At 40.5% G+C, this 12449-nt stretch overlaps 1 protein-coding gene across 1 annotated transcript; it reads right to left on the reverse strand.

Annotated features, from left to right (window-relative positions):
• Positions 1 to 796: 796 nt before the first annotated feature.
• slc2a8 (solute carrier family 2 member 8) lies at positions 797 to 12449 on the reverse strand. Its single transcript, XM_083912863.1, has 10 exons — positions 12174 to 12449; positions 11382 to 11547; positions 10303 to 10509; positions 9119 to 9218; positions 7238 to 7449; positions 6995 to 7144; positions 5690 to 5798; positions 5198 to 5374; positions 4866 to 5011; positions 797 to 3402 (listed from the first exon to the last, which is right to left on the reverse strand). Exons 1-10 carry the CDS (start codon positions 12266 to 12268, stop codon positions 3256 to 3258), a joined length of 1509 nt encoding a protein of 502 aa, XP_083768989.1. The 5' UTR covers positions 12269 to 12449; the 3' UTR covers positions 797 to 3255.

Consider the following 12449-nt stretch of genomic DNA (forward strand, 5'->3'; position numbering starts at 1 on the left):
ATTAATTAGAGTATTTTTTTAAAGACCCCCCCCCCCCAAATACTCAGGCTTAAATGTGAATATTTTCTGGTGTATTGCCTTCTCTACGACAGTTACCTGAATATCTTTGAGTTGTGGACAAATCAAGACGCCATCTTGGGCTTTTTGAAACACTGATTGATATTTTTTTTACCATTTTTATAGAACAATTAATCATTCCCAAGAAAATAATCAACCATGAAAGTAATCGTTAGTTGCAGCACTACTACTCAGACGTACACATTTTGATACTGTATTTCAACCTGCAATGTTGTTTGTCGATTTTGTTGATCAATAAAAAGGATGTTTTTAACCTAATAACACATTATTTATATGGCATCTTTCATACAGGCGATGTATCTCAAAGTATAATAAAGTGAAGGAACGAGAGAATAAATAATGAGTGCACATACTGTGCGATAAAACCAAGCAATTACATGAATAACAAACAAAACAGGTCGCAAATAATTTGAAGTTTATGGTACGGTTCAGTTTCACACCAGGATAACAAACAAATACAAGCTTCATTGGATCTGTTCAAACAAACACCAAACCACGCTTATTTATTCCCCTGGAGGTGAATTGGTAAAAAAAAGAAAATTAAAAAAAAAATCATTGGAATCTTTGAACATCACCAATATCTCATGTGTGTACAGTTCCGATAACATGTGTTTAAAACATTTCCTTTACAAGAATACAAACAAATTATTATTAAAAGTTACAAAAACACACTCTTTTTAATTCTAGACATTTTAAAACTTTTTTTGCACCACAGAAAGTTTAATTTCAATTCATTTCTCTGATGATGTAAACTGCAGTTAAATAAACAGTCAGTGTAAACAGTCGACTCCAGTCCCCTAATGATGACATCATCACAATAGGGTTTCTGCAAAAGTCTTGGTTTATCCTTGTTAAAAAGTATGTCCTCCGATCTGCTTTAACATCGTTGTAAATTAGTATTTCTATTTCTTATTTTCAGTAAACTTACATTTGTATAGGACAGATTTCAAGCTGCTGATGCTGCGACATCTACGGACGTTTAGATTTTGTTAAAACTGTCAAAACTTGCCACCTTTGGAATTGATTATATGTGACATTAATTCAAGTGTACCAGACATTTTTCTCTTTAAAAAAAAAGGCTCCGATATTCCAAATTCACTCTGACACATCACAGTGAAGAATTGAAACCTGAAAGCATGAAAGACCTCAGTGTTATCTCTAACTTTTACTAGTGCACATGATTTTCAGTTTGAATGCTTTCTGCAAAGCTGGTTATCTGTGAAGCTGCCTCAGTACAGGACATTTTAAACCTGCACAGAAGACCTGAGTGTGAAGATTAGAGGCGGATCACAGCAGTGAGACCTGCGGGGGGCAGCGTGCAGATGTTTTACTGGAGGCAGCAGCACACTGAAGGTTTGAACATCTTTTGCGACTGCTAAACCTGCACAAATAAGACAAAAAGAAACCGTGCAGGTCTCAAAGCACACACAAGTACAACGTCTGCATGCTCCTGTGCTTTTTGCATGTATTTAAATGAGGTTATGTGCAAACATTTGGTGCAAATTTGTCCCATTTCTGTGCAAATGAGACTCGTAGCACAAGCGGGTCGATTCACGAAGATCAGCAGCACGCAGCTACAGGGAAGTTATTAGTGTCTTCAGGGAGTTGGTGGTGACGAAATGCATTCATTAAGTGTCCTCTGCATCTAATCATCTATAAAAAATTAATAAATAAATAATTCAATTCCTTCCTGAAGGTTTGAGGAATGTCGGTCAGGATCAACTGTTTTCTCAACATGATCTCATTGGAGAGCGTACAGAGAGCACATTGTATTTGATGACATTTTGCACGTCATAGCTAAGTATTTTAAGCTTTCTGTTTTGTTTTTTTAAAAAGTGGTTAACGTTTGTATCCAACTAAGCTACTTGGTCAGGTTAAGAAAAGTTTATGTACGCTAAGTTAAGATAAGGTTGCCTAGGTTTCAAACATGATACTAACAGCATCTTAGTAGAGACTAAATGACAATTCATATGCCATATGGTGTTCTTGCAAAGGCAACATTTGTTTGAATATGCGTCCATTTATATCAGCCAACTGCAATCAGACACCAAAAAGGGCAAATTACACAAGACTTGAGGAGCGTGTTTGCACTGTACTATCATCTTAAGATTGAGCAGAAACTGGCTGCAATTCATGGTGCTGTCGCATCCGCAATCTATTCATGACCCATCCAACCCACGTTTAAAGGATTTGACGGGTGGAAAACTGTATTTAAATGGCCTGATCATCAAATTCTTTAATGTCGCAGGGTTCAGGTTAGCTGAGTGTAAATCATCTCTTTCATTAGGCAGTCTGTCAGTGCAGTCTAACCCAAATATTAGTCTAACCCAAATATTAGAAACCATCTTAAAGCAAACACAGTTGAACAGCACCCTCCAAAACGATCATACAGTTGAATCAACACCTCCAGAAAACCAAAACTGAAGATTATAACTTTCATGAAGAGAGGGTTTTATTTCATAAAAACTAATGATGAGAAAGTGTTCATAGCTTTAAAAAGCTTAAAGTGTAATTCAACAGTAAAATCCTCTCATGGTCTTTTTCGGCACTTGGGTTCATCAAATAAGCCATTAAGACAGTTTTTTTTCATGTAACAACTATCAACGGAGAAATCCGGGAGAGTCGCTAACAGCCGGACGTGGCTAACAAATCAGCCACAGTGCAGTACGGTAAAAACGAAGCACCAATGGGCTCCTTCCTTTTGGAATGACTTTGGTAATCCACTTGAATGGACTTTACTATGAGAGGAGATGGTACTGGGGCCAGTAGGTAAGTCTTTAAAACACTCTTTTAATAAACTCTGGGTTCACTAACTACGTTGTTGGTGCTTTGTTTTCTTTCAGGACTCTTCTCATGCTGCTGCAGAGGTTTGCTGTTATTTTCAGCTGTATTAGTGGTTAAAAAAGACATTTTAATGCCTTCACCGTACTGCCCCGAGCTAATCACTGTTAGCAATGTCTCCATTAATAGTTGTTACAGGGGGAAAAAATGTCTTGATGTCTTATTTGATGTATATAAAGTGCCGAAAAAGACCATGCTGTGATTTTACGCCGGAATTACACTTTAAGAAAGATCTTTTTTTAATGCCCACACAGCGTCTCCAAGGAGATCTGGATTCTGAGATATTTCAGTTTCTGTCATGTGTGATGTGTATTCACTGGGGGAGAGGTGGGACATTCATGGACCTGATGTCCCTCTGAAAGTGGCTTCGATCTGTTCCAGTGTCTTGCCCTTTGTTTCTGGGACGAAGGCGACGGTGAAGATGAGGTTGAGGATGCACATACAGGCGAAGAGCCAGAAGGTTCCAGCGCTGGTGAGGAGACTCTGGAAAAGGTCGCAGTTACATGATGATGTTGGAAAAGGTTTCCCAAGTGAAACAAACCCACATCAAATTGTTTGCATTACTCTGTTAATTATTTAGTCTATATTTATCTGAAACAGTAAAAGAAAAACAAAAAGTTGCAAATAATGATTAAAGACTAATTAACTATTAAATTATTCAGCTACTATTTTATAATCAATGAATTGGTTTGAGTCATTTCTTTAAAAAGAAAATAAAGTTAAAACCTCATCTGATTCCAGCTTCTTAAATGTGAATATTTTCGTGTTTCTGTCCTCCTGTGACAGGAAACTGAATATCTTTGAGTTGGGGTCAAAACAAGACATTTGAGGACGTCGTCTTGGGCTTTTCACTATTTTATAGACCAAACAACTAATCAAATAATTGAGAAAATAATCGATGATGATGAAATAAGCGTCAGTTGCAGCTCTAAGATATTAGGTTTACGATGATATAAAATAGCAAAAAGCAGCAAATTCTTACATTTGGTGAAACAGGAAAGCTTCAGGCTCCTGGGGTTTAAAAGTTATCTCATGCTGCTGCAGAGGTTTGCTGTTATTTTGAGCCGTATGAGTGGTTAAAAAAGACGTTTGAATGCCTTCACCGTACTGCCCCGAGCTAATCAGTGTTAGCCACGTCCGGATGTTAGCAACTCTGACGGATTTCTCTGTTAATAGTTGTTACACGAAAAAAACTGTCCTGGCGGCTTATTTGATGTATGCAAGTGGCGAAAAAGACCATGGGATGATTTTGCACCGGAATTTCACTTTAAACGTAATTGATGTAAATATACTTCAGAATTGGATTATTGTATTTCAGTGTCGTCAGGTACAGAAGTCGAGTGACTTGGAATAGTTTTCCCGCAGACACTCACAAAAATTCTTAAAAAATATCTTCTCTCAAAAGCATACGAACGTGTGTGAATGTACTGTTTCTTTTGTTTTTGTAAATAACGTTCTTCGTCCATCTTTTAGATTCCTTAGAAAAGTTCCATCTATTTGTATCTTGCTTCTATAGTTGTGTTTTTGTTGATATTTTAATCTTAACGATAGTTGGGCAACTCTTACAAACGTTTGTGTTTAACATTTATGCATGTATACTGAATGTCATTTCCGTGTTATTTTTAAATGGCATTTTCTTGACAAAATGAGTTAAATGATGAGAAGAGCTTCAAATTTAAACAGTGATTATGTGTATGTAGTGTTTGTTATGTCACATCAGGATTAAGACAATTTATGTTTTGACATTACGTTGTTTCGTATTCTGTGATCTCGAGGTTAATAGTTTTAACAGGATGTTATGCCACATTCATAATATATCTGTTCATTTGATCTCAATAAAACACGACCTTAAAGCAACCGTTATCAAGGGAAGACCCGATCTTTACCCATGTTCTGTCTGACCTCCTATATAAAAAAAGAAAGCTAACGTCGTGTTGAGCACTCACCATCATGTCTTGGAAGGTTTTGGTGATGATGAACGCCATGCTCCAGTTGGTGAGGACGCAGACAGCACTGGCGACGCCCCTCACTTTGGAGGGGAAAATCTCCGACATGACGAGCCACGGGATCGGACCCCAACCGAGAGCAAAACCTGAGCACAGCAACAAAAGTGGATTTAGTCCTTTTGTGAGGATCAGACTCTTTGCAGATGACTCTCAAATGTACCTTTGCGAGTATGGGATGTAATATCTATATTTTAATGTGATTAATATAACATTATCCAGTTACTATGGTGTTTGAAGCAGAGGACAGACCTGTCTGTGAACCAGGACCTCACCTGTGATGAAGACGGCCATGCTGGCCAGAGCCAGCCACGACAGGTCACCGTGGGGATCTTCACCAGCCCTGCTCTGGATGTCCAGCGCCAAATGGCTCAGCGAGGCGGTGCTGTGAAGTTTGGACATCAGGTAGAAGTAAACCCCGAATGTTGTGGTGCTGATCGCCATGGCAACACCTTGGTTATTGATGGAAAAACAAATGATCTGACCTTGCAGTGCATTTCTGGTGCTAAAGAAACAGCATGGCCTATGAAATAAAAAATAAATCATCATCATAACATTTAAAAGAAAATTAAATGAATGTTTAAATGGCATTTTCTGATGTTCACTTGCTGCCTGATGGTTGAATGCAAAGATATGGAAGTAAATGAGAGGAGAGAGAAAAAGGAAATGACAAGCAACCAAAGGGATGTTGTGGTTCAGTATCAGTACCTTAAAACTGACTTTGCTTTTATTAAAAAAGTAAATCAAATGTGTTTGATTGGAAATACCGGAGATGATGAGAAGGACTTTCCTTCCAGCTTTGTCCATGATCAGAGCTGCCACTCCTGTAAAGACGACCTGAATCACACCCACGATCACTGAAGCCAGGTCACTCTCCTGAAAGACAAGCAAACATTCACATTAAGTCTTCCAACAGGATAAACTATGTTTTCACTGATATGACATACAGAACAAACACACGCTAAATCACTCAAAGAAAAGGCCAATTATGGTTTGAATCGTCGTATACTCTTTTGAGCCCCAGCAATCTTTGAACTCTGCCTTCATTTTGATTGTGATCCTGCATTTTGCACAATTATTGGGCTAGGTACACAAAGTCTCTTCCCAAATTTCAACCCCCTTACTTCCAGCCCCCTTGCTCGGATTTTTCCCGGAGTTTCCGGACTGCATTTTGCACAGTTGTGACACTATAACACCAAAAAAATGTGTTTTTGCCTGTAACTCCCACGTCATACCTTGCACATTCACAAATAGTTATTCCATGTCCAAATTGTGTTAGATCCACAAAAACTTGGTAATCTAGTTTCGTATGTCTTACTGAGACCTTCTACCAAATTTGACACCAACCAACCACTAGGTGGTGCTGTTTTGAATATCACTTATACTGGAGCATTAATGGTACAAACTTGCAGGGGAGGTATAGACTGGTGCCACCACAGAACACACCAAAAATGACATATCCACCACAAGGTGGCGCTATAATCAAGGGACAAGCTTTTTGGCCCCTAACTTCCAAATCGTGTACCGCAAATTTAGATTTCTCACACCCACATGTTCTGATTCTTTCATCATCTTGATGAAAAGTTATCAAAAGACTTGTACAAGTCCAAAATATGTGTGAGTTAGAAAGGAAGAACTTTGTGTATGCTGTAGTCAAAACAGGAAGTGTAGTATATCTATGCAATAATTAGTCTGATAAACATTAAACTTGGATTGGTAGTATTTCTCCATGAGGTCCATCAGTAGATTCTCTGATTATTGCACAACTTGGAAAAGTAATTTCCCGTGCTCCACTAAGGGTCTGTGCAAAATCTGACATCAATCGGCCACAAGCTGGGGCTGTTATGCAAAACTGAGTAATGCATGTATTTTGTGAGCAATTGCAAAATCTACTTTTTCAAATACCTTTTTCAAACTACCATCTGTGCTGCGATCAAGCTGCGACTTGCGTTGTGGTTGTGGACCTGTTGGTCATAATTGCATCACCTCCGCAGGTCACCGGGTCCGAGTTGCCCGAGGGCTTGGACACCGTTGTTACCTGCTTGAAGGTCTAGGTAAAAGTGAATCCTCACCTTAAAATGTGCCTGTTCAAATATGTTCTCAGCGTAGAACATGATGGCGTTGATCCCCGTCATCTGCTGAAAGATCATCAGCATGACGCCTATCACCAGAGGCTTGTAAACACCCGGGTCCTTCAGATCAGACATCTGCAAACTAGAGCCCTGAGAGGAAACATGAAGTCCGTCAGACCGACACTTCTCACTTCTTACGGACTACAGATAGATTCTACTTTCTGGGACCACAAGACTCCTCACCTGCTCATCACAGGAGTCCTCGATGCGGGCGCACTCCCACTCGACGGGGGCGTCCGGCCCTCGCAGGAAGCGCAGCGCCTCCTCGGCCTCCCTCCTCTTGCCCTGCGACAGCAGGAAGCGGGGCGACTCCGGCATGAAGCACATGCAGACCATCAGCAGCGTCGGCGGGATGGAGCTGCAGATTGCTAGCCAGCGCCAGTCCAAGAAGAGACCTGCGGGATAAGATCAGAGAGTAAGAGGCTGAAACCAGACAGTAGTCAGCATGTTTGGTGTAGAGAATAACTAAAAAAATCTAATCTAAACTAATCAGGACAGACTTTGGATGAGCCTCAGCCTGGATTAGAGCCTGATTGAGATATACATGTATGGACTAAAACAACCTTGACCTTTTGTAATGCACCTTCTTTCTTCCTGAATGTCTTTTCTAGATGCTGTGCAGAGAGTAAACTTATGGATTTATGACAAGTTGTGTTGTAAACGTGTCAGGTCCTGCTCTGTACATGACAAATTGAAGGCTGCAGGACACAGAGGAGCCCTGTCAAGTCCAGGTTTCCTCATGAATGTCTTCATCTGCTGTGTCTAAAAATATTTTCCTCTGCAGATCTAATTGTTCCGCTGGATTTTCCATCACAGAGTTCACCTTTGTGCTCAACAGCAGCTGGCTTCTGACTTTTTTTTCCTAGCTTGCAAGCAAAATAATGACTTTATATAACAGGGACTAAATAAATACCATTTGTTCGGGCCATTTAACCCAAAAGACATAATTATTATTTATTTATTTTTTTCACATCATGTGGCACACCAGCTTCTCCTGTGTGAACGTGAATAGACCCCTATCTGATGGACTGGGTCAGAGACTACCACACTGACGGGCCACAGTACGTCAGGCTGAAGGACACTGCGTCTGACACTGTGGTCAGAAGCACTAAAGCCCTTCAGGGCAGCATATCAAAGAAGGACACCTCCAGACTGGATAAACTGATCAGGCGGGCTGGCTCTGTTGTCGGCATGAAACTGGATTTGCTGGTGACGGTGGCAGAGAGGAGGACACTGGAAAAACAGCTGGACATTATGGACAATGCCAGCCACCCCCTGCACACCGTCATCAGCACCCAGAGGAGGACCAACAGGCTCAAGAACTAATTTGTCCCTCAGGCCATCATCCTCTACAACTCCTCACTCGGGGGGGAGGTCTAATAGCATGTTGCTAACACAATAAGCAAGATTAGCTATGTTCATGCTAATTTCCAATTATCACGTTCATGTTAATTCCATATTATGTGTTAGCACTGAGCAAACAGACATTTTTTAAAATTATATTTTTATCGGAAATCCGTAAACATTACAACATAAACAGTAACATCTAACGGACTAAGAACTAACCATCTGGTTGTAGCAGTTATGCTAGCAGAAACAGCACACATGTGACACACACAGACTCTATAATGAAATATACAGTCTATGGTGACACACCAGCTTCTCCTGAGTGAATGTGAATGGCATGCGGCTAACATGATTAGAAAGTAGCAGCTATTTTCATGCAGGTCAATCGGTGAGTTTGTACAGGACTCTGAATGAATCACATGATGAGCACGATTTGATCATTTTCCTCTGCACAACCTTTGATCCAGAGGGTTTAAAAGAGCAGAGAAAAGACTTTAAACTAAAGTGTATTGTCATTAAGTATTTGACAGAGCGGCAGAGAGAATGAATACAGATAATAACCATAAAGAGCAAAGATATTTTCCATAAGAGCGCAGGTTTGTAGCCACTGTTATAATGGTGGCTGTTCAATGATTTGCAGCTTGTAAACAGCTGCAATAACCTGTAGTCACACTTAACAAAATGAGATTTTAAGGATGCTGTAAACACCTAACATACCTGCTAGATACACTCCCATGATGCCTAGCACCACCATGAGCTGCACACAGGAGCCTAACGTCCCCCGTACCCGCTCGTGGGCCATCTCAGAGATATACAGCTGTAGGAAGAGAGCCAAAGAGACAATTCCACACCAGAGTTACTGACAGCAGTCCACCAAACATCAGTGATATTTTAGCAGAGGCTTTTATCCGTATAAATGTGATATTTAACAAGTTTGTCATTTTTACTTTTACCGATTAATTGTTTAATTCTTCAACTAATGGTTGCTCTTATTATCCATTAAAACTATCGATATACTGTACAGTAAAGATGCTTATTCTTTGTTAGATTATATTCCCTTTCTTTTTTTATTCTAAACCTACTAAATGTATGTTTATTTATGTTTGTAAGCACATATTTGGGAGTTTTTGTTTTTAAAAAAAAATAAATAAATAAATAAAGATGCTGTTTACTTTCCTGATGAATCTTTTGGTGTATAAAACCTGAGGAACAATCTCAAGTTACCAGGACCCAAAATGATATCCTCATAATGCTTGTTTTGTCCTTCAAATAATCTATAATAACCATAAAATATTCAATTTACAATCTGACAAAAATGGAGGGAGTCTCTGTCTGTTTGTTTGATGTCTGTCCTTCGATTTTTTCGACAACCTTTCGTCTGATGGACTTGGAGCTCCTGACATCTCTGGGACGTATTTATTAGAGGTGCGTTATGTACAAACTGTGTGGTTTATTGAGAGTGGATCCCTATTAACTGTTACGCAGCTGAAAGACATGCGCGGTACAGCTTGAACAGATGAAGAACTTGAGACCGGAAAAGTCCCATTGTAGCAAACTCAAACTTTCCAAGCATCAGAGAAATGTTTGAGTTTGCTCCAATGTACCATCCCCAGTTACAAAAATAACAATACAATAATAATTTTAGAATGAACGCTATTGTTTTTGTCTGGAAATAGCCTGATCCCAAATAACTTGCTGTTAGCAAACGACACGTATACTGGAGGACGTTGCTGGAGGACGCAACCATGTCATGGCAGGTGTGTTGCTCAAGAGCCAAGGAAGCGCAGAGTCGAGTCACAGAGAAAAGCAACAACATTTGAGAGGCTACAAACAGCCAAATATTGGGCATTTTTGCGGCAGGAACGTGACCAACAGAAGAAAGACATCCGGTTGCTTCTTACCGGGACGACCAGTGACGTGACCCCACTGGCGAGGCCGGTGAGCACTCTGCCGATGTAAAGCATCCACACGTTCTGCGCCGCGATGATGATAGTGAAGCCGAAGACAAGCGGCAGCGAGCAGAACATCAGACTGAGCTTTCTGCCGATCTTCTCCACCATCCAACCACCCAGCAGGCCGCCGGCCGCCGCTCCCACCGTCACTATGGACTGAGACACAAACACCACAGGGAATTATTTTATTTTATTTACCCTGTATTTGACCGAAGTTATGCACAATTTAGAACTAGACAATGTTCAAATCTGCACTTTTCCGCCTAAACCTTTCAGTCCTGTTTATCTGGGATTTTTTCTTCTTTAAAGCAGGTTCACACATTTAAAAAAACAAGACCAAAAAAAAAAAATCTAGTAAGGATGAACCATGGGCGCCTCCCTAGGGAGGTGTTCAAGGGACGTCCAGCTGGGAGGAGGCCTCGGGGAAGACCCAGGACCCGGTGGAGAGATTATATCACCACACTGGCCTGGGAACGCCTCGGGATCCCCCAGTTAGAAATGGTTAAAGTGGCCCATGAGGGAAGTTTGGGGTCCCCTGCTAGAGCTGTTGCCCCCGCGACCCGACCCCAGATAAGAGGTTCAAGATGAGTGAGTTTATCTTTAGTATTGATGACTCAACTGTTCAACTGTTTTAATGCAAATATCTAATCAGCCAATCACTCAATGCATTTACGCGTGGTCAAGATGGTCTGCTGAAGGTCACACCAGGAAGAGAAGTGATTTAAGCTGGTTTGAGTTGAAGGTCTTTCTCTTGATTTTCTATAAATTGATTTATCAACTTTTAATACTTTTTAAGTCCCTGCAGACAATTAACCATAAGTAACCAAACCGAAGCTTTAACTGCACTCACATTGGCTTTTTTCTGTTTCTTTATAATGTAACTAGGTTTTGAACTCCAATGAAATATGTTTGTGGGGGACATGAAACTGCTGATAAGTTTAAAACTACATCAACTAAAAGGCTGTTCTGCTTTAAAGGCATGTGATAATAAATCATCATCATCATCATCCTCATCATCATCCTCATACCCCAAACCAGGAGGCCTGGTTATCGTCCATCCGCAGACGAGGGTCGGCGTCCATGCTGGTGAGTTCAGGGATGGCTGGAGAGCTGTACCCCAACACGAACCCGAAACTCATGGGACCCAGAACCGACGCAAACGTCGCCAGATACAACTTCCCGTTCTTCACTTTACTGTGGGAAGAAAAGAGGAAGAAAGCTCAGTGGGAAGGTGTAGACATGATCAAAGGACAGGTCAGCTGCCAACACAAGTTCATTTACACATAAAAGTGCTTCAGTTCAACAGCAGAACACTGTCAGCTTTTTGGCTTTCTATTTAACATAACAGCATCAATTCACAGCGGCTTGAGCTCAAAGAGACAAAACAAGTTCTCCATGAAGAGTGTTGACATTAGAGCAGGAGGTGACTGATCAGTCACAGAAACAACTTTGCAATAAAGAAACAGAAAGACCAAACATGTAACTGCAAAGATGCAACATACTTTCATGGTCACTTAACTAATAAAAGGTTGTTTGGAGCCTGTAGATGCCTAGATAAGGATACAAACTATAAACACTAAGTATAAGATACAAAACTAAACAAAAATAAAGCAAATAAATGCTATGTATATGCAGAATGAAATAAAAGAATAAAATTATTTTTGTGGTGGTTTTGCATCTCTTTTGAGTCATTTGCATCTTTTTGTGGGGGTTTGCATCTATTTTTAGCACTTTTGCATCTTTTGGTCAAATCGCACAGCTCTATCAGAATAAAAAGCAGCTACACTGAACTGTCCTGGTGTGTTTTTGTGTTGACTGACCTCAGATAAGCCTCCTGCTCGGACATGAGTCCTGTCGGATCCTCATCTCCATCCTCCGCATCCAGCAGCCTCCTCCTCTCGTTCTGGATGTCCATACTGACCGCAGAAATGTGTATTCTTGTTGGCTTGTTGTTCACCTTTCACATGGATCACAGTTCAGGCAAATCTATCTGAAGAAAATCCACAATACTTATTATTGTGTACACGAACTGGAAACCGTTCATCCACACGGGGACAGAACCGGGAAAATGAAGAGACTATACAGTGTCACGGGTC

This window comes from Echiichthys vipera (genome assembly GCF_963691815.1).
Source record: "Echiichthys vipera genome assembly, chromosome: 4".
NCBI lineage: Eukaryota > Metazoa > Chordata > Actinopteri > Perciformes > Trachinidae > Echiichthys > Echiichthys vipera.

What these genes read in the sequence shown, in the direction of transcription:
- slc2a8 (XM_083912863.1), bottom strand. Translation starts at nt 12,268, where the DNA reads ATGGACATCCAGAACGAGAGGAGGAGGCTGCTGGATGCGGAGGATGGA. An exon ending in TCACGTCACTGGTCGTCCCG is followed by an intron (nt 9,219 to 10,302) that starts GTAAGAAGCAAC and finishes CTCTTCCTACAG; the next exon opens with CTGTATATCTCTGAGATGGC. An exon ending in AAACCTTCCAAGACATGATG is followed by an intron (nt 3,403 to 4,865) that starts GTGAGTGCTCAA and finishes GACCTTTTCCAG; the next exon opens with AGTCTCCTCACCAGCGCTGG.